This window comes from Salvelinus namaycush, chromosome 8, assembly GCF_016432855.1.
Source record: "Salvelinus namaycush isolate Seneca chromosome 8, SaNama_1.0, whole genome shotgun sequence".
NCBI lineage: Eukaryota > Metazoa > Chordata > Actinopteri > Salmoniformes > Salmonidae > Salvelinus > Salvelinus namaycush.
Window position 1 is genome coordinate 48,643,996 of NC_052314.1, and position 27,822 is coordinate 48,671,817.

The 27,822-nt window shown below is 42.7% G+C and overlaps 2 protein-coding genes across 3 annotated transcripts in view; one reads left to right on the forward strand and one right to left on the reverse strand.

The window, feature by feature from the left end:
• The first annotated feature begins 100 nt into the window (after positions 1 to 100).
• Positions 101 to 8,320, forward strand: LOC120052773 (TNFAIP3-interacting protein 2-like). Of its 2 annotated transcripts, XM_038999881.1 has the most exons (6): positions 101 to 846; positions 1,519 to 1,824; positions 3,522 to 3,611; positions 4,056 to 4,397; positions 4,727 to 4,849; positions 6,452 to 8,320. In XM_038999881.1, exons 1-6 carry the CDS (start codon positions 484 to 486, stop codon positions 6,584 to 6,586), a joined length of 1,359 nt encoding a protein of 452 aa, XP_038855809.1. In that variant the 5' UTR covers positions 101 to 483; the 3' UTR covers positions 6,587 to 8,320. The 2 variants fall into 2 exon arrangements, with proteins under 2 accessions (XP_038855809.1, XP_038855810.1); XM_038999882.1 differs by lacking the exon at positions 3,522 to 3,611 and having other exon boundaries at positions 103 to 846.
• A 7,470-nt stretch (positions 8,321 to 15,790) lies between these two features.
• Positions 15,791 to 27,822, reverse strand: part of fam193a (family with sequence similarity 193 member A) — a 29,646-nt gene continuing 17,614 nt past the window's right edge. The window contains exons 16-23 of the mRNA XM_038999883.1: positions 26,644 to 26,860; positions 25,183 to 25,470; positions 24,002 to 24,308; positions 19,396 to 19,582; positions 18,772 to 19,023; positions 17,575 to 18,463; positions 17,320 to 17,401; positions 15,791 to 16,818 (exon numbers count right to left, since the gene is read on the reverse strand). Coding sequence (XP_038855811.1) covers positions 16,725 to 16,818; positions 17,320 to 17,401; positions 17,575 to 18,463; positions 18,772 to 19,023; positions 19,396 to 19,582; positions 24,002 to 24,308; positions 25,183 to 25,470; positions 26,644 to 26,860 — 2,316 coding nt within the window. The 3' untranslated portion in view covers positions 15,791 to 16,724. The remainder of the gene's footprint in view (positions 16,819 to 17,319; positions 17,402 to 17,574; positions 18,464 to 18,771; positions 19,024 to 19,395; positions 19,583 to 24,001; positions 24,309 to 25,182; positions 25,471 to 26,643; positions 26,861 to 27,822) is intronic.

Here is a 27,822-nt window from a genome sequence, read left to right on the forward strand (position 1 = left end):
GCCTACTATGTTACCGGAAAAGTCGTACGCATGTGCAAATAATTCAAGCAGCTGCGTTTTTTTATTTTGCTCCCGTCAAACTGTGTCAATTTAGTCCAGTGTCCTTTATTGTTAGAACATTTATTAAGGAACGAAAGCATATCATTTAGATTGTTACTGGAATGGATGATTGATCAACTCGGAAAGGAGTTGTCAATTTACCCGACGTTGTTAAAAAGTAAAGTACAAGAAAAATCCACCTATTGTGTAGGGGAAGTCCCGCTTGGAAATCCCCTGTAATTGTCGGAATTATATATTTCCAAATTCAGATGAGCCACATCCTTTAGGCTACATAGTTGACATCCTCCTCAGTCTAATCTTGAAGACATGTTGCAAAACCTACGAACACAAACTCTATCGAACTAATAAACAGAATAATTTCAGAAGCTGATGGAATATTGAAGATTTTTCCCCATCCCCATCTGTCAGAAGCAACAGTGATAAATGACCTCTGGAATAAGGAACATGACTGGAATAAGTAACACGATGGATGTCGATTTGGATAATGATACGCTGAAATCAAAAATACGGAGCTGCCATACATTGACTACTTTCTACCACGAAACTCGGCTGGAGATTGACACATTAAGTAAGAAAATCAAGAAAAGGGACAATTTAATCGCAGATTTGAAGGCTAGGTTAGGCAAATACGAAAATACCTGTATCAATGTGGAAGGGTGTGACCCTGTTGTCATAGCACCGGCCGAATCTTTGCTGGAAAGTTTATGCAAAGAAATCTGCAAACTGAAGCAAAAATTGAAAGACACAGAAATGAATGCGGTTCAGCAAGCAGAGTTGAGCCAACAAGTGAGTAGAATTTACTGTATGTTATGTGTTCTTAATGTGTATCAGGTGCATTTAATGTTTAGGCTAACCATGTGAAACATAGTTGTGCTTTTTAATATTAGGTTATAGCCCTACTTAATTTCAAAGTCAGCTCTGCAAGTATTAAAACGATCCTTTAGGACATATATATGTCTTTTCTTTCTTTCATTTTCAATTTGCACATTATGAAAGCAGTGTAGTTTAGGCCTACTGTAAATGGTCTTCTCTGAAAATAGCCACTAGCCTACACCATTTGAGATAACCCTAACCCTACACTAGTTCACAACTGAGGTCTATTGGGAAGACTATTAGTGTAGGCCAAACCTACCACCAAACTTGCCAACCAGGCTTGATAAAAATGTCCCTGCTTCAAAACCACCTTGCAGTACAGAGAGGATGTTGCTATAGCAAAAACCTCTCTTTTTCCATTTCAATGTGTACAACTGCAGCGGTGCAGGTGGCAGTGTTGTTTCGCCTTAACTTCACTAAACATACACATCTGTGCCAGATAAAAGTCACAATTCAATACAATAAAACATTCCAAAAAACTATATTGTCCATTAATAATAATAATATATGTTTTTTAAGTATCTTCTGCATTTGACACACATTTGACACTGAAGCCTATTCTATTATTTTCTCCCACCCCTGAAGGAGATACAGAGGTTGCAACAACTGCTGAGGGAGATGGAGCGAGAGCTGGAGAGTGTGACCCGTCAACCAGACCACGAGAAGGACCAGGATATCCAGAGGCTCCGCTCTGCCCTGGCCGAGAGGGACCGTGCCCAGGCCACCCGTGCCGTCCTGTGCACCTCGCTGGCTGGAGAGGCCGACCAGCTCCGGGGCCAACTGGGAGCCACAGTCAGGGTGTGTCAGGAGTTACTGGGCCGACTAGAGAGAGAGAAGAAGGGAGGAGAGAGAGTGACGGAGGAGGTGAAAATGCAGCAGAAGGCAAAAGAGGTGTGTATGAAGGTTGTATAATTAAGCAATAAGGCCCGAGGAGATGTGGTATATGGCCAATATACCACGGCTAAGGGCAGTTCTGGACACAGCCCTTAGCCGTGTTATATTGGCCATATACCACAAACCCCAGAGGTGCCTTATTGCTATTGCTATCAGCATTCAGGGCTCAAATCACCCAGTTTATAATAAGTGCGTAATAACATAGTTATCAAGCACTTTTATCCAAGGCAAATTATAGTTAACCCCTTACACTCGTGGGAATTGGCCTATATAGATAGGGCTAAATTGAAATGTTTCTTACAGAAGAAATATGGAAAGCACATGCATAACCATGGTAGCAATCAAAGGGGAGCAGTTTGGAGATTATGGGAGAAAAAAAATATTAGACTAAAGGGTGAGGACAAAACAGTTAATCTGACACAAGACTGAATCCAAACATTACACTGTTGATTTTATGTGCGTTTTACATTTACTGTACTTTTTGCCGCAGTTGTTGAATATGAAATCTGACAATGCTCTGGAAACATTCAGTAACATGATAAGAACATTCATGGTAGATTTGGGGTAGGTGCAACATAAGACAAAGAAATGACATGTGAGAGGTCTAACTGGTGTCTCCATGTGGCAACACACCTCTCCAAAGTATGCACAGTTCCTACGTAATTGTTTACACATTCAAAAATGGTCCATTATAAATTGCAATCTGGTCAGGTGGGCATCATTTGAAAGCGTGTTCTATTGCTAGCTAAGTTACGAAATACGATCTTACAGTGTTAGGCAATTCAGAGAAGCAAATAGTCATTTTGGTGCAACTATAATAGAATCACGAGGGCATTCAGATGCGTGTTCCCTGCCCAATTTCGGCACAATACGCCATGTCATCTTGTAACTGCACATCAAGCATTGTGATCATAATCGTTGGCACTGTATATTACATGAGTTTTATGATATGGCATGGGGAAGTGCACATTTGAACTAAGGGGTGTTTGGCTTGCTTGTGTGACATCAAAGTGGTATTATAATCCTCAATGTCTCATCTTTCAAAATACATCGAGTCCTCTTTATTTACAGCATTTCCCTCACTCAGACAACAACATTTGCGGGAGAGATGGGGGTAACTTATTGTCACGCGCGGTGTTCAAGTTCAGTCAAAACCAGTACTGCGCTGGGAAGCAGAGACCTTGCGTTTTGACTTCACATATAGCATGTTACTGTACAGCCACTGCGTTCCAATTTAGGCATTTATCACCACCTAAATCTGCTATTTTGAACCTGTAGACGGGTACGAGTGTAAAGAGCTAACTCATATCCACAAACTGTGTATATACTGAATGTTATATTCAGTATATGTGGCCTATGTGGGAATCGAACCCAAAAGCCCACAATCCTGTGGTTGCAAGCACTAAACTCCAACTGAGAGAGGAGAACAGCAGTAGCTACATCCGAGCTACAACCCCATCAGCAAATTATGTATTTTCAATGTCTTGTGCTCACTGGGAAGAGCTTATTCACTGTAACTGTCTTTCAAAACTAAAAATGAAAGCAATGAAAGAGAGGTGTGTGTACTAAAGCATTTGGAATCTCTCTGTCTCTGCCATTATGTGCTTTTCAGCCAAGTTATTTGTGTTTGTTTCTGTTGGATTTCTAAATGGATAGCATCATTTTGAGCTCTTGTTTCCCCTTTTCATGGTCAGATATTGGATTATACGGAAGCTGGTCGCGTTGACATTCGAGTCAGCAAACTCCAAGAAGAGAACCAAAAGCTAACGCAAAGAGTGGCATATGTAAGCAGGAACACACTGTAGAAACCCCATTCTACCCACATGAAAAAATACTATAATATACTATGGTATTCACTGTAGTGTTTTTGTAGACTTTACTGTAGTATGCACAGCAGTGTTTTTGCAGACTTTAGTCTGCAAAAACACTACAGTGAATACTGTAGTATTGAATATACATGACTGTAGTATACTGTACTATTTACAGTTTATTAAAGTATGAATACTATAGTAAAGAAACTGTAGTACACATATACTGAAGTAATTACTGTAGTGTTTTTGCAGACTGTAGTTATCCAACATTGTCATAGCATATGGGCTATCAGAACCAAAGTTGAACAGCCTTCTGTGTGTGTGTTTGTGTGAAGCTGTGTGTGCACAAGTGTGTGTACATGTTTGTGACTAATGTCTCCCTCTTCCCCTCCCTCCCTCCCTCCTTAATTTTCCCAGGTGGAAGGTCTAAACTCCAAATGGCAAAAGTATGACTCGAGCAGGGAACAGTATGTGAGGTACCTGTGTCAGAAGCTGAATGAGTCTAGTGCCCTGGCTGTTTCCTCCAGCCCTGATCCAGGTGTGGGGCATAGGTTAGGGCACGGACCTACACAAGAGCCTGGGCCTGGCCTGGGCTTGTTCCCAGGGTTAGCCTCAGCCAAAGCTGGGTTGCTCCAGCAGGAGATAGCCAGGCTCAACGGCCTACTGGAGGAGAAGTTGGGGGACTGTGGGAGGTTGGGGAGAGAGCTGGATGAGAGCAGGAGACGATACAAGGACCGCATCCAGATGCTAGAGCAACAGGTTAGTGTGGTGTAGGATCGTCTGACTCCTCTCTCTTTCAATTTCTCTTTCTTTCTCTTGTCTCGCTCACGTTCTCTATCTTTATTTTTCTCTTTCTATCTCTCTGTCTGTTTGTCCCTCTGTCTCCCCACTCTTGCTCTCCCTCTTCCTTCTCTTTCTCTCTGACACGCACACATGAATCCATGCATCACACAGCAGTCTTTTAAGAAAACCCCATTGAATCAGAAACCTCTCTCTCACATACAGTTCCACCCTATTCAGTTGAATCAGAAACATATCCCTCTCTCTTTCTCACACACACCCTCACCCTTTCCCTCTCTTCTTCACAGGTTCTCATCTACACAGATGACTTTAAGTCGGAGCGGGCAGACAGGGAGAGAGCGCAGGGCAGGATCCAGGACCTGCAAGAGGAAGTATCTCGACTACAGGAGCAGCTACACACACAGGCACAGGTAAGGCCACACACACATAGTCATTACTAACATACATTACACACAAACGTGTTACAGGAGTAAAATAAATAGCCATGAAAGGAAGCTTTTATGTCCCTCCCCTATTTGCCATTTATTGAGAATTGATGATACAATGACGTTTCGACAGACATGTTCTTCATACAGTTCGCTAATGGCTAATAAGATACAGTATTTGTATTTATTAGGGATCCACATTAGCTGTTGCCAAGGCAGCAGCTACTCTTCCTGGAGTCCAAACACATTAAGGCACTTACATTGCATATAAAGCAAAGATAAAATAGTACATCATAAAACATTATTACACCACTACATATCTACAATACAAAATGTATAATACAACAATACAACAATATTACAATGTACGTGTGTGTAAAGTGGGTGTGCTAGCTCTTGTGTGCGTGTGTCTGTACCTTGTGTGCGTGTGTCTGTACCTTTGTGTGTGTCTCTTCACACTCCCCGCTGTTCCATAAGGACTTGTTTTTAAAATCTGATTATACTGCTTGCATCAGTTACCTGATGTGGAATAGAGTTCCATGTAGTCATGGCTTTATGTAGTACTGTGCACCTCCTATAGTCTGTTCTGGACTTTGGGATTGTGAAAAGACCTCTGGTGGCATGTCTTGTGGGGTATGGTTGAGAAGGAAGAGCAGCGCTTTAGACTTCTCCCCATCTTAGCTACTGTTGTATAAATATGTTTTGACGATAACAGTTTACAATCCAGGGTTACTCCAAGCAGTTTAGTCACCTCAACTTACTCAATTTCCACATTATTCATTACAAGATTTCGTTGAGGTTTAGGTTTTAGTGAATGATTTATCCCAAATACAATGCTTTTAGTTTTAGAAATATTTAGGACTAACTTATTCCTTGCCACCCATTCTGAAACTCACTGCAGCTTTTTGTTAAGTGTTGCAGTCATTTCAGTCGCTGTAGTAGCTAACGTGTATAGTGTTGAGTCATCCGCATACATATACACACTGGTTTTACATGTCATTAGTAAAGATTGTGAAAAGTAAGGGGCCTACACAGTTGCCCTGGGGAATTCCTGATTCTACCTGGATTATGTTTGAGAGCTTTCCATTAAAGAACAACATCTGTGTTCTGTTAGACAGGTACCTCTTTATCCACAATATAGCAGGGGTTGTAAAGCCATAACACATATGTTTTTCCAGCAGCAGACTATGATCGATAATGTCAAAATCAGTACTGAAGTCTAACAAAACAGCCCTCACATTATTTTATCATCAATTTCTCTTAGACAATCATCAGTCATTTGTGTAAGTGCTGTGCTTGTTGAATGTCCTTCCCTATAAGCGTGCTGAAATTCTGTTGTCAATTTGTTTACTGTAAAATAGCACTGTATCGGGTCAAAAAAGTTTACTAAGGTTTTGTAACAGGCTGATTGGTCAGCTATCACATTAGGGAACAACAAAGAGCACTTCCCTAAAATAATAATAATGCTATAGTGATCGTTTTATTTGTGTGGAGTGTTTCATACATTATCCTCAAAGTGCTACTATGTCTAGTTAGGCTATGGGAAGGAACACTTTTACTCATGATCATCATTCATTTATCTTCCAGAGCCCTACTAGAGATGCCAACTCCACGTGCCGAGTCCATAAAGGACACCGGATCTCCCCACGCATGAGCACGGACTCGGCCGAATCACTGCTGAGGAACAGGGCCAATCCACCTGTGACAAAAATCAAAAATTAAAAGCGGGCGTCAGCTGTAATTAGCACCCAGTCCCACCTGGACAAAGTGCCAGGGTTCGTCGGAACTCCAATGCCCAAGATGACATATGATGACACATGCGGTGGAGTACCTCAAACACTGCATGGAGTGTGTCAGGCTATGAGCTCCGACGTGAAGTTTCCCCTAGGTACAGCTATAGGATCATTTTCCGTTCCCCAATCCAAACCATAAAGTGGGGAAAATGCTAAACTGACCCGACATCTAGGGGCAACTTTGCCCTACTCCCAAGCTATGAGAGTTACTGCCCCTCCCACCCCACGGGGGTGTTAAGACAAATATCGCTAACTGACGATAATTGAGCACTGAAGAAAAAGCACTACATGCACCCTAAGAAGGGTTGGGACCGGGGAGCTTAGAAAACTGACTAGTTCAACTGGGTTGTGTTCATTAGGCACTAAATGGAAGAAAATGGACTGAAACAGGGAGGTACTACCTGAACTTCAGACGCTGCCATGCTTTTGGTTGTTAAAAGACAGAATCTAATAAATTATCGATGCAGAGTTGGAGTGTCAGTACTAGCTTGGTGGTCGTAGTGGGAGAAATAACGGTAGCACTTTATTTTACAGTACAGAAAATACCAGGTATTTACCAGGATACTACGTGGTAAAATGATAACACAGTAGTGACTTTGAATTATCTGTTTATTTCTTTCGGATTCGTAACAACAAACACCACTGGCCACCATTTGAATGGGTTGAGTTCCTTGAAGGAAATACCAGAAAGTACCCATTGTTACCATATAATATCCGAGTAAATACCTGATAAATACCAGTGGAAAAAGTAAGTAAGTGTAAAATATTTTTTTGTGTAATACCTTTGGTTTGGCAAGATGAAGCGATTTTCAGTGCAAACCCACTCATGTTTGACTACATGATCCATATGAATTATCACATGATACTGCATGGGTGTGTTTCTGTGTGGAGATGGTTGATTGCGTGGTCTGTAGAAAATCTAGATGGGAAATTGGATGTTAATTACGATATTTGAATGTCACATACCTCAATTCAATATTCCGGCATCAAATTGTTAACCTGTTGCACTTTCCTAACCTGTTTACCAAAGTAGTCGTTAATGCACATATTTCTTTTTTTGATTTATTGGATTTGAAATACATAAGCTTCTTTCTGGTTGAAGATACTGTAATAACGTTGTCTGTCGTTAGCATGGTGCTATTTGTTGTACTGTATATTTTGATGTTGTTCACGTTTTGAGTAAGTCATCTATTTTCAATTTAACCTATAGATGTTGACCTATGATATTTGTGCCTGGAAATATGTATTTACAGTATTATATATGATGAATATATGATTATGATTGAATATTTGAATATTTATTTGCTATTAGTGGGGCTTTTTCAAATTGGCAAATCTTTATAGTGCTGTGTCAAAATGAATATCGCCATCGTGTTTTGAGGTGTCGTCTGAATCCTGGTACACCTAAGCAGGATGTTTCCCACATCCTGGTAAGACAAGACAGTGTGGGAGACAAATTCTCCACAACATGGCAACCTTAAAAAAAGTGCCATTTCAGATCTGACATTTGAAACTACATTTGGAGAAATGACCTCCGAACTGACACAAGTTTTATTTTTCTAGAAGCCATTGATTTATAAACATCAAAATGTGATGATCTGTTTTAACCTGTTTAATTGAAAGGATATTTTTGTAATAAAAATAAATGTTGTTTGACCAATCATGTGGAGTGTTTGTGATACAAACCAGACAACATCTCAGCTTGAGGAACTTTTGTTGGATCTTAGTTTGCTTGGTGGATAACTGCCAGTCAAGTTATAGTTTGGGGTGCAGAGTCAGGAGGAGTGACAGTGTGAGACAGCGAGGGGCTCTGACCGTAGATAAACCATTGCGACTCAGGTCCCACAGGATGTGTGTCTGTGTGTGCGCGTATGTGTGTGTGTGTGCATTTGTGTGACTGTGTACGTTCCTTGTCTGACTGTGTGTTTGTACACACTTTGGAAAACCCCTTCCCAGAGTAGCCTGAATGGGCACGCTGTCCTGTGTGTCTGTTCCACATTCCCAGCTGTCCTGTGTGGCTGAAGTGAACACAGCAAGTGGACTAGAGACCAGTGAGACAGAGGCTCTGGTTACATCCTGCTTCTAACTTCTGATTTGGGATCAGTTGTCTTCAGACTAGTTCTCAAATCATTTTGAGTTACAACACAACAAGTCCAGGACCAGTTGTTACGGGTATAATATGGCCGCAGGGAACTGGACATTCCCTGTTAGAAAGTAGTTATTTAAAGGGGAGGCAGATGAAACACCAAACAAGGTGTGTGTGTGTGTGTGTGTGTGTGTGTGTGTGTGTGTGTGTGTGTGTGTGTGTGTGTGTGTGTGTGTGTGTGTGTGTGTGTGTGTGTGTGTGTGTGTGTGTGTGTGTGTGTGTGTGTGTGTGTGTGTGTGTGTGTGTGTGTGTGTTAGAGACACTAAAGTAGCAGATCACTGGATCATTAAGCTCCATTGTTTTTAGTTTTTATTTAGTGGGTAGATCAGCTTTAATATTGCAGAGCTCCATTGTTATTGGAGTCCCAGTTTATAGCAATCTTGAAAGCGAGACAGATCCATGTCACTCTGTTCTGTGTTCTGGTATTATTTGAACACAATTTAATTATTTAGCAATTCAAAGAGGTATAGATGTTACTTTGTTTATTGTACCTTTGTTTTTTCTATATTTGTATTGACGATTTAGCCTAATGTATTATGGCTGATATTGATAGTGTATTATGACTGCCTACGGAGGATTATAGTGTCACATACAGTATATACAATATGGTTTTAAGTCTGTAATAGGTATTGTGTGGTGTAATATTGTACAATAACACAATAGAATTCTAAACTCTAAACTTCTAAACTCTAAAAAGTGTCCTGAACAGCCTTTAATGATTATATCCTATATCCTGCCTCCAGTATTTATGCTGCAGTAGTTTATGTCGGGGGCTAGGGTCAATCTGTTATATCTGGAGTATTTCTCCTGTCTATCTGGTGTCCTGTGTGAATTTAAGTATGCTCTCTCTCTTTTTCTCTCTTTCTCTCTTTCTTTTTTTCTCTCTCTCAGAGGACCTGAGCCCTAGGACCATGCCTCAGGACTACCTGGCCTGATGACTCCTTGCTGTCCCCAGTCCACCTAGTCATGCTGCTGCTCCAGTTTCAACTGTTCTGCCTGCGGCTATGGAACCCTGACCTGTTCACCGGACGTGCTAACTGTCCCAGATCTGCTGTTTTAACTCTCAAGAGACAGCAGGAGCAGTAGAGATACTCTGAATGATCGGCTATGAAAAGCCAACTGACATTTACTCCTGAGGTGCTGACCTGTTGCACCCTCTACAACCACTGTGATCATTATTATTTGACCCTGCTGGTCATCTATGAACATTTGAACATCTTGGCCATGTTATAATCTCCACCCGGCACAGCCAGAAGAGGACTGGCTACCCCTCATAGCCTGGTTCCTCTCTAGGTTCTGGCCTTTCTAGGGAGTTTTCCCTAGCCACCGTGCTAACACCTGCATTGCTTGCTGTTTGGGGTTTTAGGCTGGGTTTCAGTACAGCACTTTGTGACATCAGCTGATGTAAGAAGGGCTTTATAAATACATTTGATTGATTGATTGATATATAGAAGTAGAGTACAGACACTAGGTCACTCTTGCCGTACAGATGCAAATAGGGCCTCATTTATAGGAATTGTGACCTCTGACAAAAAAAGGCCTCGATAATTGTGTCAAGGGACTATAGCAGCCGAAAGAGTTAGAAACTCCATCAAAGGTTTCAAAGTCATCCGAAGAGCCAAGTCACAGACTGTGTTCCAAATGGCACTCTATTCCCTATATAGTGCACTATTCCCTCAAAAATAATACACTAAATAGGGAATAGGGTGTCATTTGAGACTTAGCCACAGTCTCGAGATGACATAGCACGCCGCATGCTCACCTACTCATATGCAGTCTGGGGAAGATGGATGCGGTTGGGCCAGTTCTTATCATTCTCACACATTTACATCTATTCAGTGAAAAGAGGGTGATTCTATGAAAAGTTTAATTCAAGAATTCAATTAGTTGTGTTTCAGATTGTAGCTTTGTAAAGCAATCCTTATTTTACTGTTGCATAGAACACACACACACACACATAGTGTCACACAGTGTCACACAGCCGACAGATAAGCCATGGTTGGGGTTGACAGGAATTTCCTCCCCAAACACCTACACAACTGCACGGTTGGTCTATATGTGAACACACACACACAAAGCCCACCTTTATGGAGTGGAAAAATGTGGTGTCACAAATCCCCTTTGCTGTACTCAGCGACCTTTTGATAGAAACAATGTCTGACTACATACATTTACAAATTCATTCATTTCAAGTCAGATGACGTGGCAAAACAGTTCCTGGCGCCACTAGGTTTCCATTAACCAGGTGTCTACGAGATCAGTCTCTGTCTAGCACTTTATCAGCAATGGGAAAACTTAGCCTGACACTTATCTAGACAGACTACAGAATGGATAGATGTGGCCTTTAATCTCATGTGTATCCAAAAATAATGGGAAATTCCCATAAAGGGAATTCCCAACACACACTGGTTCACTTGAAAGTGGAGTGTGGCAGCTCTATACTTGGTAGCTGTAGATCACTGTTAGTTATAGGGGGGTGGAGGTAGTTGGTATTATTGTCAATTTCCTTTGTTTTGTATATTTTATAAAGGCCAGTTCATTCGCTTAGAGTGGTTTTCCACTTGCTGGTACAAAACACCATTGTGAAGTATAATATGTGGGAAAGACTGGGGTTCCCCCCCAGTATAAGTGGATGGTGGGTGTGTTTCTTCAATGCCTCAGGCACTGCACAATGAAAAAATCCCCCCCTACTTATTACAAGCTACAGGCCGCCATCTGAAAGTTCTGATACCCTCTTATAACCCTAACGCATCTCGCCCCTGTCATAGTTAGAGCCCTGCCATGTGTACTGAAGACTCAATGGCACCATGATCTTTTTTAACCCCAGCCATCACTGGCTAGGGATAGAGGCCAAAGCAGAGGCCAAAGCCAAGGACTGTCAAGATTTCTTCAAAGTAATAGTGATGCAGATAGGGTTTTTAAAATAATTTTGGGGGGGGGGGTTTATATAGAAAATGTAGAATCAGAGTAATGTCATACATGTACCCATACTTGTGGTCCAGTATGGCTCAGTTGTTAGAGCATGGCAATTGTACCGCCAGGGTTGTGGCTTCGATTCCTGGGGCCACCCATATGTAATGTATGCATACATGACTAAGTTGCTTTGGATAAAAGCATCTGCTAAGTGGCATATATGATGATTCAAACATGGTCATTTTCATGAGCTGAGGGATTCCTGAAAAAGGAAATAAATAATACTTTCATCAATGTATTAATGCATAATTTACAGTCATTTAAATTATGTTTCACAAATACCAGAACAAATGTTAATGTCCTTGTCTGGTTCAGGTAGTATTTTCTTGCACGTCCTCGCTTTCTCAAAAGCAGATGTCCATTTTTACATCATTGGTGACTGATAGCGAACACACTGTACAGGCATTTATTTTATTTAACCGTTATTTAACTAGGCAAGTCAGTTAAGAACAAATTGTTATTGATAATGATGGCCTACCAAAAGGCAAAAGGCATCCTGCGGTAACAGGGGCTGGGATTAAAAATCAAATTAAAATAAAATATATAAATATAGGACAAAACACACATCCCGACAAGAGAGACAACACAACACTACATAAAGAGAGACCTAAGACAACAACATAGCATGGCAGCAACACATGAGAACACAGCATGGTAGCAACACAACATGATAACAACATGGTAGCAGCACAAAACATAGTACAAACATTATTGGGCACAGACAACAGCACAACGGGCAAGAAGGTAGAGACAACAATACATCACGCAAAGCAGCCACAACTGTCAGTAAGGCAGACAGTCTGTCAGTAAAGCAGACAGTCAATGGGTCAGCTATTCATTACAGAAATAAACAATGACTAACTTCAGCTGGGCTGTCTCTTCAATCCATACTGTTTTTACTTCTCTGCGTGATTAAAATTTCCCACATTTCTTTCATCTGATAAATGTGTATGAATAGTTACTATTCATTGTGAAACCCATCTGTGATAAGAACAGTTGATTCTTGAAAAATATGAGGAAGCAAGCAATAAGGGAGAATGTCCTACTGTTAATGTCATTGTTACTCAATTCCTCTTCAGCGTGAAATGTTTGATTAAGTCACTCCGACTTGTTTTAGATAAAAATTTTAGTCATTTAGCAGACACTCTTATCCAGAGTGACTTACATTAGTGCATTAATCTTAAGATAGCTAGGTGAGACAACATATGACAATCGTAGCAAGTACATTTTCCCTCAACAAAGTAGTTATCAAAGTAGTAAAAGACAAGTGCTGTGGGATTTATTTAAGATACTCTTTAAAGAGGTAGGTCGTTTTAAGAGTTAAGTTTATGGGCTAAAATAACTGTATTTGATGAGTATATAATGTCATGAGAACACTTTACTTACAATGCATTATAATGCGGTCATAATGCATTGTAAGACTTGTCATAAACATGTCTGGTCCATTAGTCATTTGAGGCAGTTGAAAATTTGCTACAAAGATTGACATAACATATTTTTTATCCTTATACTACAACATCAAAAAGGCTCATACATGCTTATAACAAGTTATAAAACCTTATACCTGTCAGTTTTAAGTTGGTGTTACCAAACTGAACTGTAGCAGACACAAGTCTGCCTCACAGGAAGTACATTCTGGTTATTGTGTCACTGTGACCTCATTCCTGTGTGAACCCTTAGTGTAAATGTGCAGTCACTCATACAGTAAAACAGTGAGCTTATCTACCTAATAAGTAGTTTGTCTATCTATTCATATGGAAATGAGCTCAGATAATCAAGCACTGTTGAATTAATCTCACTTGGTGTCATGTGACATCGAGGGTTGCTCAACCGCGCACTGTGGCGCTTGGCAGGATGCTAAACAAAAGACAAAGGAAGTTTAGAAGATGACATATAGCCTCAAAAAGTTCCCTTTTTGTAGGTGTCATTTGAAAGAGAAAATAAAATGAATGGGGGTTGCCATTGGGGGATTAAAATCAGGTGGTTTGTCATTTAAAGAGCACATCCTCCTGAGACCCCTATGAATGTGCACTGCTTTTATTTTAGGTGTGTTAACTGGACATATAGTGCCTTCAGAAAGTATTCATACCCATTGACTTATTCCCCATTTTGTTGTGTGACAGCTTTAATTGAAAATTGATTAAATTGTTGTTTTTTCTTACCCATCTACATAATGACAAGGTGAAAACATGTTCTTATACATTTTTGCAAATTAGCACACCCCTGAGTCAATACATGTTAGAATCACCTTTGGCAGCGATTACAGCTGTGAGTCTTTCTGGATAAATCTCCAAGAGCTTTGCACACCTGGATTGTACATTATTTTCCCATTCTTTTTTTCAAAATTCTTCAAGCTCTGTCAAATTGGTTGTTGATCATTGCTAAACAACCATTTTCAAGTCTTGCCATACATTTTCAAGCAGATTTAACTCAGGAACATTCACTGTCTTCTTGGTAAGCAACTCCAGTGTAGATGTGGCTTTGTGTTTTAGGTTATTGTCCTCCTGAAAAGTGAATTCATCTCACAGTGTCTGGTGGAAAGCAGACTGAACCAGGTTTTCCTCTAGGATTTAGCCTAGCACCATTCTGTTTCTTTTTTATCCTGAAAAACTCCCCAGTCCTTAACAATTACAAGCATGCCCATAACATGATGCAGCCACCACTATGCTTGAAAATATGGAGAGTGGTACTCAGTAATGTGTTTATGGAATCACCCCAAACACTTAACAAAAAGTGAATTGCTTTGCCACATTTTTTGCAGTATTACTTTAGTGCCTTCTTGAAAACAGGATGCATGTTTTGCATGTTCTGTACAGGCTTCCCTTTTTTCACTCTGTCAATTAGGTTAGTATCGTAGAGTAATTACAATGTTGTTGATCCATCCTCAGTCTTCTATCACAGCAATTAAACTCTCTGTTTAAAAACATTTTTACTCCTGTACTTTAGGCTTTCTATAAAAAAGGGGTTGAATACTTAACTCAAGACATTTCAGCTTTTAATTTTTAATTAATTTGTAATAAAATTCTAAAAACTATTCCACTTTGTCATTATGGGATATTGTGTGTAGACCAGTGACAAAATCAAATCTAAATTTAATACATTTTAAATTCAGGACGAAACAACTAAATGTGGAAAAAGTCAGGGGTGTGAATACTTTCTTAAGGCATGTTCCCACAGAAAACTACATTTAGAGTAAATATAGTAAGAGGCTCAGACAATGCCAACAGTATCACACATTAGTTTGGTATGTAGGCATCTAGGACCTTCATTTCTACCAGACTACCACATTATTCCACAAACACACATCACACATTTACCCTCCAAAGGAAAACCTTCATCAACCACGCTTTCACCAGGGTTCTGTGAGCATCGAGGAGTCAGAGCAACTTATGTTCTTCTGGGAGGACTGAGGGCAAATAACATACACATATTTCACCACTGACTGACATATGACAGTCAAGTTAGTCCCTTACCTTTTCAGTCACTGCTATGAGAACGTGGGGTCCCACAGGACTCAGTCATAGCTCCACTACCGATTGATCATGTGACTGACTGACTACAATCAGTGGTGGATAACCCGGAAAGCACCCGGTCCTCCAGGTGACTCACCGTCCCATCATCTAGTGTGGCTGCACACCCCAAATGGAGAAGCATCAGTGATGTCTTTATAGGCCAAACGTTCCCTGAAAGCACAACCAGTAAATATTACTCACCTTGGGGTAGAAGGTAATGGTGAACAGTTAAAGTCACTTAGTATCGAGGGGATGATAGTGCTACAGCATCTTCTTACTTAACCAATAAGCCTACACCTCTCTAGAATCTATTTCGGTGTATAATGTGCGGATGGATATGATTTACAATCCAGGTACGAAGGGGAGAATGGACCTCCTCTATAAATTTGGGGAACATTTTAAGTTACAAAAATACTCCTAAATGAAACTAAATACACCCCCCCCATCCACTGCATTAAAGATGCACCACCAATGAAATAAGCACAGACACAAGACACACACATCCTGCCATACTACTGTATTCCATCTTTCAAAAAAGAAAGATAAGATTTTAATATTACTTAACAATATGTTAAAAGGTAGCCAGTTTGGCTTCAGTGTTAATACAATATACACTCTATAACAGATTGATAGTGTGCATTGTTCTTTTCTTCAATTTCATTCTGAAAGTATTGTGATACAAGCTGGATACAAGTCAAAAATAGGAAAGAAAACAAAATAAAAACTGTAACTGGTACACTTATCGATTTTGTTAAATGAAATTGAAAAAATAAAAAAAAGAACATTGTCAAGTATTAAGCCAAGTTCCTCTCAGTCAAGTGAGAGTTGTTGGGGGCAGGGGAGAGTATGGCAGACCATGCCCATTCATTCCCTTGTCAGTTATCTGAATGAGATGCCGTGCTAGGAATCGTGGGTAACAAGGGGATAGTAAGCCACAGTAACTGAATGAAAGGCTTTAATTCATCAGATATCTTTTTTTTCTCCACATTTTTTCCCATGTGTGTCTGTTTTCACAAAGCATACATAGTAAGGATCTTTTGACTAAGAGTCCGGCAAAAAAGAAAAGAAAATGCATTTCAGAACATGGCTTTTTAAGTCAAGAGAAATGCCCCTCAGACTAAAAACACACAAATGAGCAACAAAAACAAAACCAGGTAGAAAGTAGCATTTTGTGATTATTCTTTTGTGTGTGTCATTTAATGTAATTTTTTTTCTCTCTCAGAGTTCTGCTTGAGGATCAGCCCGGAGGATGGGTTCATGGTAGAACCGCACAGCAACAAAGAACAAGGCAGCGTGGGTGTGCGCCATCTGGGCACAGCAGGGCTACGGGATGACGGGGTCTGTGGTAGCAGTTTGAATGGGGGGGGGGGGGGGGGGGGGGGGTGCTGATTGCTTCCTGCCACAGTCTCTTTTTCTTTGTCCTACGCGAGGTCCCATCAGTGGGCGGCGAACGTTGCTTTCTTCAAGCTAAAGTTGGACCAGTTGATGGACAGCCGTTGTCGGGTCTGCCTGGCGGAATCCAAGCAGAACCTGGGAAGGGAGGGAGAGAGATGGGGAGTTAAAGATCCACTTCCATGCAACGCTTTTCACTAGGGGCATCTGGAGGAGGGAAGTACGCTCAAGCTAAGTACCAATTATCTTTCCTTCCTCCCAAAGTGTGCATTTGTTCTCTTCCCTTCACGGATTTGAAAGGACTCCACCAATCCAATGCTTTTACATTTGTGGGAAGTAGTGAACAAGTGCACACTTTAGGGGAAAATAGATATTATTGGGGTACACCCCTAGTCCTCTCCACACCCATAATCATAAGCTTAGGAATACAAGTCATTTGTTTTAATAGTTTTTGGGGATTTAATGATAAATTGATTCACATAATAGATTCTGCATATAAAGCATCCAGCTTCACTTCAAGCTAGATTCAATTTAAACACTTTGCAACTAAGCTTCCGGACAGATCGTTTAAGCAATTTTTTCAACAAAAAAAAAGAAGCTTTATGTAGTCAATGCAAAGCAAGAGTCAAGTGCCCGTACCTTTTGAAATACTCCACCTCCCTCTCAGTCTCGTCCATGTCAGTACTGTCCAGATCAATGTCTTTGGGCAAGAAAACGTCATCTGCAATAAGAGAACACTCGGTCACAAAATGCCAACTTAACAAATGTAAATGTCCCCGTCTCAATATTATCTCTGGATGTTGTATGTGCCTGAAACACTTCTGCAGCCCTGAAACTAACCATCCTACAGGGATAAATAAAACTGCACAGCATAACCTAGCATATCATGCTGACCTATTGAGTTGTTTGTCTTGTCGGCCTTCTTCTTCTTGTTCTTCTTGGCCTTGGCCTTGGGCTGGGGGGATTCTGCGCTGAGGGGTTTGCCGTTCTGCTGGGGATGCTCCGTCTGCGAGGCAGGGGGTGGGGAGGGCTCCAACAAGGGTCGGCTCCTCTCATCTTTCACCTGGCTCGCCGACTGCTGATGGTGCTGCCTTTTCCCGTTGTTCCTCTCCTCCTTCCTGGGTCCCGGTGCCAGAGGGACGACCGGGTCTTCAGCGGGAAGCCTGGGCCGGGTCACTTTGACATCTGGTGGTAGTTGTGGTGTACTGTTAGTGGTGGTCGCCTCTGGGGCTTTCTTGACCATCGTTGTCTCGCTGGCGGTTTGCCTGATTGGCTGCTGCTGTTTTGGCTTGGCTTTGCCATTGGCCTCCGTCGGTTGGGGTGCAACGGAGGTGCCGTTGAGAAGGAAGGGGGCTGGGGAGTTGGGGGCATTTGGGGTGAAGGGGGCCGGAGTAGGGGCTTTCTCCCTGCTGTTCTTTGGACTGTGCTGTGAGGGGGGAGGCCGGGGCTGGGGTCGGTGCTCCACTCTGGGATCCTTGTGGCCAGGGAGGCGCATGAGGCTGTGCAGGAGCTGGCTCTTGCCGTTGCGGAGGTTCTCTAGGACGTTCTGGGCCGTCTGTTTGAGGGGCTGGGGGTTGTTCTGCGGTACGGGGGCGGCGAGCTCCTTGGCTTTCTCCTTTTTCTTCTTGGCGGAGCGGAGGTGCTGCAGCTCTTGCAGGCGGAGGAGTTCCCGTTGGAGGGCCTCCTCCTCCTCCCGCCGCCGTTGCTCCTCCTCCAGGAGCTGCTGCACCTGCTCCTCCTCCCGCTCGCGGGCCTCCGCCTCCAGACGCACCTTCTCCTCCATCTGAGACACACACAGACAGTTCATATCCGGTTGGTCCTTTGCTTCATTTAGTACAACTTTGGTTTGACCCAACTCCCTATTTGAACTAAGTCCTTAGCACCAATGTTAAAATTACATTATAGTTCAGCCCAAAATCAAATACTAAATACTAATACTGTCTGGATTATCAGTGCAACTATAGACCACTTTTGACGTCAGCTGGGGTGAACAATTACCTTCAAAGTGACATTTTAAATCACGACACTGTCGTCGAAACAAAAAGGGGTAACACTTCAAACAAAATGTTGTAAAATGCTTTAAACCACTACCTTCTTCTGTTTGTGGCGGGCCCGCTTTGCAGCCTTGGAGCTGGAGGCAGGCTTGTTGTCACTGGCGCTGTTGATGAACTGCAGCAGGTCCTCCACCCGCCGGTGGTCCTCCATGCCGTCGGCACCACTGTCGCGCTCCACCACGGCCGGCTGCTCCTCCCTCTTGGGCTGCTCCTCCTTCCGCTTGGTCAGCCTTAGGCGCAGCTTCTCGCGCATTTCCGCGTAGTTGCGGCTGGTGGGCGCCGCCGGGGGCTAGGGGAGGAAACAAGGAAATAGGGTTTAGATTATTCTGGTAGTTTGAGTTGAATTGTGTGTTGAATATCATCAGAGCACCCAATACTATCTGGGGTGAGTTTCCGCTATACAATGTAAAATGTGTTGGGGACCTAATCAGAAGTGCTATTTAAAGTGCCATCTCTCCAGACTAGGCTCGTTCAACTGCTGGCTAGACAGTGTCCAACAGGCCGTTCTAGTAAAGATTTAGATTCTGTATTCCACAAAATGTCAGACATCATAAAACACTATTACAGACTTCTGTTTCTCACTATTCCGCAAGTTGATACATAGTAATATACTCATATTAGTATGAGTATATGCATGTGCTCGCATGTGTGCATGTCTTACCCCGCCGTGGCCGAAGAACTCGCAGTAGCAGCAGTCGCAGTACTTCCCTTCCTTCTGGTTGGTGGAGGTGGAGGTGGAAGAGCTGTGCTCCGAGCAGCTGTCCTCGTCCTGGCTCTCCTCGCCGTCGTAGCCCTGGTGGTCGTAGGCCCCGTTTCCCTCGCAACGGTGGCCCTCACACTCGGGGTCACTAGAAGGGGTCAAACGCCAAGGTCAAAATGTCAATATGTAGTAGCTGAAATACCGGTAGGTGAAGTTAACCCAATAAATATTTGGAACTTTCTGTACTGTCAAATAAACTGGTTCCAATTGTGGCTAGTCGGATAAGATAAAGATGTATAGTAAACATATAAACAACGTTCACACATGACTGATACATTTATCTTGCATATACCTTGTAAGCATTTGTAAGGCACAAACATCAATTTCATTAAAGAGCAGTGCTACACAAGCTAAACAATAAACATACTGTAAGTCACACAAATACATTTTTCACTGAAAAGCAGTACTGATACAAAACTGTTAGTAGTGCGCTTGGCTTTAAAGAGGTAAAGAGTCTGTTCCCTGATGGCAGTACTGCATATTGGCTGTCCAGTGGATGTGTAAGATCCTAAAATATTTCTTTACCCCGCTTACGTGTGCGCCGGAGAGCCTTTTACCTTCTTCCTACAATCTTACCACTGACCTGTACAACTCTCTCTAGGGTAATCTGACTTGCCCATGTGAGGGAGCCAAACCAGGCAACAACACTAAATGTAAAGACTGGCTCAATAAAACAATCTGTAAAAGGACTAAAAGAGATTTATACATTAGGCCTTCTAAGTTTACGAAGAAAGTACAGTCTGGATTGATATTTAGATAACACTGGCCCACAGTTGGCTCCAAAGTTCAGCTTGTTATTAACTACTGTACCGATGGTGATTGACTTGGAGCAATCAGCTTGATGGTTGTTTCCCAAAGTCTATGATTAGGTCTTTGGTCATTCAGATTTCAGCACCAGATGTCAAACTTGTCCACTGTGGACTGAATCAGGTCATCCGAATCAGATGTGCCAAGATTAGCAGTGTCATCTGAGTATTTTATGTACCGTATGTTCTCAGGGCAGGTGCTCCTACAGTCATCTGTATAGTGTAAACAGGACAGGAGAGATGATTGAGCCCTGTCCTGCACTCACCAATGAATCCCACCCACGGTGGTCTATTTGACAGAAAATATAAAATCCACAGAATGAGTTTTGGACTTAGGTTCATATTCAAAAGTTTGACCATTAGATATGGCTGTATACTGCTAAAAGCACTGGAAAAGGCCACAAACACCATCTAGGCATAGGACTTGGCAATGTGTGGTACAGTAGGAACAAGAACATTGTCCACTCCGTTGCTTGTAGGCAAATTGAAGGGGGTCTACAATGCCTCAAACCTCATTTTGTATGTGGGAGAGAACCAAACACTCAAAACGTTTCATTATGACAGGCGTTAACGCAACAATGGCTCCCGAGAGGCGCAGCCGTCTAAGGCACTGCAGTCCCTGGTTCGAATCCAGGCTGCATCACATCCGGTCGTGATTGGGAGTCCCAAAGGGCTGCCCGCAATTGGCCCAGCGTCGTCCGGGTTTGGCTGGGGTAGGCCGTCATTTTAAATAAGAATGTTCCTAACTGACTTGCCCAGTTAAATAAAACATTTAAATTAAAAAATAAAGGTGGTAATCGCTGAGGACAGCAGAGCGGCTCTTCTTGGGTACTGGGCATACGATGGATGATTTCTACAGAGCTGGTACTGTATGCTCCCTCAGTGAGCGTTTGAACAGCTCACAGAACACACCTGACAATTCCTTGTGACAGAATTTAAGTTGGAGAAATTATCTGGAGCAGTAGCTTTGTTTTCTGATATTAGATGTAATACCCTATCAACATCTACTTCCTGTATAACCAAATCAGCTTCCCTTTGTGCTATAGATAACATTTCACAACAGCTCATCCTCCTCAGTACTAAAGACCAGACTACCAAACCTAAAATAAAAAGAGCTGAATGTTCTTTTGAATGGACATTGAGCTCAGTGTGGTTAGTTGGTAGTCTAGAGAAGTTTTAGACCCTTCCAAGTATCCCTCATCTTTCCATCCTGGTATAGTCCTTCACCCTTCTCTTTGTAACCCTTTTTGCTTATTTTGAAGGGACTACTGTATCCTCACAAAAATGTAGGTAATCAGACAAAGCCTCTAAAGTTTCATCCAGTGTGGCATTTTCTGAGAACAGTCCAATCGGTACTGTCAAAGCAGTCTTGCAGCACTGCACTGGATGTGTCATTCCACTGTTTTGACTGATTTATAGACTACTCCCTCTCTCTGTAGTTTATTTCGGTAGGCTGGAATGAGGTGGACTGCATTAAGAGCCTAGGTGCTTAGAGGAGCCTTCTGAATAGACTGGTGTTTTCCTACCCCTTGTTGCACATGTAACATATTGCTGATAAGAAGCAAGAGTCTTTGAGAGTACAGCTGTTGAAAACCACCCAGTCTAAAATAAAATCGCGGAGTCAGGTGATTTTGACTATGCGCCTCACGCATGACGTGATTACATCTGCTGTGCAATTCATATTGGTTGTGGGTAGTACATTAACAAGAATGATAAAGAACTGACCGAATTCACGGGGCCGGTACTTTGGTGTGAAGGAGAGGGATAGTAGCACCACATCTGATGAGCAGTGCGATTCCAGAGTGGTACAATATACGACGATGGAAGCTAGATCTACTCAGGCTTTTATAAAGCTAGCCAACTTCAGTTAGCTTCACATTCCAGCTGAGACTTCATTCATACTACGATAGTGGATATTGCGCTCGTCTGCCTGCCGCTAACTCTAGGAGGCTTGCATCAGTGCATGCATGTCGCACGTGGCGAGTCGAACGCCGAACTCTTGATTGAGACGACGCTGAAAAATCTAAATCGATGGGCGAGTCAAGTTATCTTGCAAATTCAGCAGGCTCTAGTATGAAATTAGAAGTGCTGTCGGGCTTTTATTACGTATTGTAACGACGATTTAATGTCGTCTTTGGTGTGCTTATCAATGCAACAGCAGCTTTTATCTAAAATAATTGTATTAAGTAAGTCATACAAAAGGTGTGATGTTTCAAACGCATTCTGTCATTAATACATGTGTAATGTGCTAGGTATTTTAACATTACTATATTTTTTAACACAAAAAAACACTGTTTAATACAATATTTAGTCAGTGATCTACAAATTATTTTTTTATTTAACTAGGCAAGTCGGTTAAGAACAGATTCTTATTTACAATGACGGCCTACCCAGCCAAATCCGGACGACGCTGGGCCAATTGTGCGCTGCCCTATGGGCCTCCCAATCACGGCCGGATGCGATACAGCCTGGATTCGAACCAGGGACTGTAGTGACACCTCCTGTAATGAGATGCAGTGCCTTAGACCGGGGGCCAAGGGGATGATGATGCAATCTTTCAGAGAGGGAGGGAATATATGATTTCATTGGTCCTCCAACCACACTTCATTCAGAGTAAATGGAGTTGGCCTGACCCGGAACAAGTTAGTTCTGAAGGACTCGTTGCCATAGAAATGTACATGGCTAAAAGCTGAGCCACATTCATATGACCGGTTATTTACAGTTGGAACTCAGTTGACCAAAGTTGCCTCACTAACTCCTCAAACCTCATTCAAAGTATAGGGCTCAGGATATGGGCAGATCTGCTGTATGCCTGGTTGACATAAATGCAAACCCTGCTTTTCCCCATGTCAATGTCATGCCTGTGTGGTGTTCTGAATCCGACAAAGCTCAGTTCTGAGTCAATGACATGTCATCTAACCATGTTTCAGTAAGACTGATCAGTTTGGCCTCCCGGTATGCCCATTGGAAAGTAACGTTTACATACATTTTATGGAGTATAGAAGGGAGCGATGGGCTTCCAATGTTCTGGTTATGGGTAAGACCTAGTTGTTTAGAAGCCCACTCAAAGCAACAGTGGGTGGTTACAATTCAATGCTCTCCAATATAGCCATGGAGAGGTAGTAGGCAGATGTTTTGCCTAATCAACTGATACAGGATCAGATTTCAATTCATGGGCAATATTAAAAATAAAAAGCTTGCAGCACGCCCAGTGCTCCGTTGACATTTCACAGAGATATGCTTGTTTAACGCTGTTAATATGAACAGCGTATACTAAAATATGAAAGTACTACATGTCATGTCTCAAATTCAATATACATCTTACCTTTATTGTTTAACATTCTCCAGATTTGAGAAGAAAGATGAATGTCATTAGCCTGTCAAGGTAGCCTTAATTCTCACACAGCATCCAGCCTAGCTGACGCAAAGCTATTTTCCAAATTCTTGACCACCTTTTTTTATCTGGCCTCCATTGATTTAGTCGCCCAAATGTCTTACCTTTCTTCACACAGATTATGATAGAGACATAAGGTTTGGCACATTGTTTTCCATAGAGGATTATCTACACAATGTGTTTTTGATTGGACACACTATACAGGCCTTGATATTTTCTCATCGCTCTACTGGTCAATGTTAGTATCAGGAGTAGGTTAATCTGATCTTAGCTTTGTGATAAAAGAAAACTTAAACAAGGGACTGACCTGCACACGCTGGGCGGCGCGCTAATGGCCCCGTCGGCTGGGGCGGCGTCAGGTGGCTCGGCTGGGGACAAGCACATGCCCTGGTGGTGGGCCTCCATGAAGCCTGGGGACGTGGTGGAAGTCGTTGGGAAGGGCTGCGAGCCCATGCTGGGGTAGTGGTGCTGGGCGGTGGGGCCAGGGGAAGGAGGCAGGGCTGGGCCAGACGAGAGCTGAGGGAGGGAGGCCAGGCCTGTGGGGCTATTCCTAGGGGCGATGGGGCCAGGTTGTTGCCCATTGTCCTCTTTACCTATATTGTGAAATACATCACCTGGCAGAGACAGAAGAAAAAAATAAATGCATATGAAATGATGCACATTCAGCAGCTGGTTAGTGAAGATCGGAGACAATTCACAAGATGTCATCTTAAATGCCTCAATGAAGGAAATACATTTAGTCTATTTACACTAAGTCAGACCCATGTTTTTGGGTCATTAGGTATATTCTGACCTCTGCTTGTCTATTCTGTATTTGGAACATGTTAAATTACAATCATTGCTGCAAACACAACACTTTCCCTTTCTCAGGCAGCTTTCCTGTCACATCAGTACAGATCAAGGAGAAGAAGCTAATTCAGGCCATTGAGACGCAGCCTTGCGGCTAGTGACTGCTAGCCGTAAGCCCCCCCCCCCCCCCCCATTTTATCACATAAGTACAAAACGAAGTCGGTAGCCGAAGTCTACGCCCCTTTGTTTGTGATTGGTCAACAGTAGGGATTCTTCAAAAGTCTTTGCTGTCCTTCTACGACATTTTTATTGAGTAATATTGCACCAAACATCTTAGTTAAATGTAAAATTGCGCAACTAAGACCTCTGCAAAAATATCAAAATTAATGACAGATTTCTTGAGTTAGATTAATTCTGACTACAGCGTCTCAAAAAGGACAAACAGTACTACTGCTGCTTTAAAAGAAAAATTATGTTCAAGCGAAGGTCTTATAAAGGAGCACACGAGCACACTAGTTTGGTTATGAAGCATGCTGACAACTTTAGAATGAACCCAATGTATCGGGCATGTGGTGGTGTGCTAGTATGGATATTGGAACGTAGCAGTGTGCCATCGGACTAGCCCTAAGCTGCGCTCCTCCTCCTCAGTTTTACCTAAGGAGTTGGGTCTTTTAGATGAAACTTGGATGTGATTATTACTTGACTGGACAGTGGTTGCCGTGCACGAGACTGAGGCGGTGGAGGCAGAGGTGGCCATCACCACTTTGTTGGCCTCCAGGAAGGCATCTTGGAAATTGTAGAGACACTTCTTCTTGGCACCGTTCTTCCTCTCCCTGGGCAGGGGCTGTTGCTGCTCCGACGGCGAGGGTGGGAGGAGGTGAAGGGAGGTTGGTTCGGCCGAGGCGATGTGGGCGTGGTCACCATAGCTGGAGGAGGAGGGCGGGGGGAGGGGCACGTCAGGGTGGTGGGGTGATCCCAGCATGTCCCCTGGAGATGAAGACAAACATTTTATTTTTATTTATTTAGCCTTTATTTAACCAGGCAAGTCAATTAAGAACAAATTCTTATTTACAAGGACGGCCTGGCGAAAAACAATTGAAGAACAAGAGTTAACTGCATGTGTAAGATCCTGTGTAAGTCCAAAGATTTAGATGGGTGAGAAGGAACATCGGACACAAACAATAAGGATGGCTCTCACTGTATACAGAGTTCAAGTGTACATTGAATTCTATGGCACGAGGGAGGAACAATTCTACTTCATAGAGCCAAAACACACAACACTGAACCTTGTTGGGACCCATCCTTGTATAAACTACAGAGACCAAGTCACACCACACCCCTCAGACAAAGACACTGATCCGACAGAAGGAGGAGGAGCTGGGGGAAGGAGGCTGAAATGGGAGTCGAATGGGGCCTCTTACTACAAGAGCAGACATGTACATATTACCATGTACATATTACCATAGCTACCTGCATGTACATATTACCTCAACTAACCGGTGCCCCAGCACATTGACTCTGTACCGGTAACCCCTGTATATAGCCTCGCTTTTTATTTTACTGCTGTTTAATTATTCATTACCTTCATTTTCTATTCATCAATTATTTATTTATTTTTTCTCTTAACTTCTTAAAGCATTGTTGGTTAAGGGCTTGTAATTAAGCATTTCAATGTAAGCTTTACACCTGTTGTATTTGGCGTATTTGCCAAATACAATTTAATTTGATGCAGTTGCAGGCAATGGAGCTGAAATAAAATGAGCAGCTCCTCCTTTAGCCTACATTTGGGATGGATGAATCATCTTCCTCTTGGAGAACTACTGGTATGCAGGTTTTTGCTCCAGCCCCGTTGTACCACATCTGATTAAGCTATTAATTAATAATTAAGATGAATTATTCTTTGTGAGCAGCTGATTAGTAGAATCAGGTGGGCTATATTAGGTTTTGTAGTGAAAGTCTGCAGTATGATAGCTAGCTCCGTGGTGAAGTTCCCTCACAGATCTAGGATCAGCTTCCCTTCCCCCAATCTTAACTGTAACCATTTGTGTGGAAAATGCGAAACAGACTCAGTACCAGCGTCAAGGGGCAATTTCACCCTACACCAGCTCTCCAGGAGGAAGGTTGGTCGTCCATGGGCTAGATGAAGAGGTATGTTCTCACCTGGCAGGGGCTCCTGTAGCAGCACTGATGGGTTCCAATTCTTCATCATGGCAGCGTCGCAGATGTTCTCGAACTTGAGCGAGAGGCACTGCAGCGAGTTGTTCCAGTCGCCAGCGCCGCCACCAAAGCAGTTCTGGTAGACATGGTCCGGTAGGGAGGGGCTGAAGGCCTGCTGCTTGGGCCCTGTGTGGCTCGACGTGGGGGCAAGGGGGATAGGCTAGGAACAGAATAGAAGAGTTCTAAGTTTGATCTGACAATCTTGTTGGTTGTACAGTCGTCTCAAATACAACTGAAGGACCTCGGCGTTACTCTGGATCCTGACTTCTCTTATGAAGAACATGTCAAGACTTTTTCAAGGGCAGCTTTTTTCAATCTTCCTAACATAGCAAAAATCTGAAATTATACAGAAACGCTAATCCATGCTTTTGTCACTTCTAGATTAGACTACTGCAATGCTCTACTCTCAGGCTAACCGGATAAAGCACTAAATAAACTTCAGTTAGTGTCAAACACAGCTGCTAGAATCTTGGCTAGAACAAAAACATTTCATCATATTACTCCAGTGCTAGCCTCTCTACACTGGCTTCCTGTTAAGGCTAGGGCTGATTTCAAAGTTTTACTGCTAACCTACAAAGCACTACATGGGCTCCTACCGTACGCTACAGTTACAAGACGCAGGCCTCCTTACTGTACTTAGAATTTCTAAGCAAACAACTGGAGGCAGGGCTTCCTCCTATAGAGTCTTTACTGAAGACTCATCTCTTCAGAAGGTCTAATGAATAAGTGTAGCATGGCTCAGGGATGCGAAGGTGAATGGCAAGACACTGGAGTGACGAACCGCCCTTGCCGTCTCCGGACAAAAAGAACACCTATGTGAGAATGCTGTTCATTGACTACAGCGCAGAGTTCAACACCATAGTGCCCACGAAGCTCATCACTAAGCTAAGGACCCTGGGACTAAACACCTCCCTCTGCAACTGGTTCCTGGACTTCCTGATGGGCCGCCGCAGGTGGTAATGGTAGGCAACAACACGTCTGCCACGTCTGCCCTCAACCCTTGGGCCCCTCAGGGGTGTGTACTTAGTCCCCTCCTGTACTCCCTGTTCACCCACAACTGCGTGGCCTAACATGACTCCAACACCATCATTAAGTTTGCTGACGACACAACAGTGGTAGGCC

Coding starts and splice junctions, on each gene's coding strand:
- LOC120052773 (XM_038999881.1), top strand. CDS start 484: ATGACCTCTGGAATAAGGAACATGACTGGAATAAGTAACACGATGGAT. Junction 3,612..4,055: donor TAACGCAAAGAGTGGCATAT/GTAAGCAGGAAC, acceptor TAATTTTCCCAG/GTGGAAGGTCTAAACTCCAA. Junction 4,398..4,726: donor TCCAGATGCTAGAGCAACAG/GTTAGTGTGGTG, acceptor TCTTCTTCACAG/GTTCTCATCTACACAGATGA.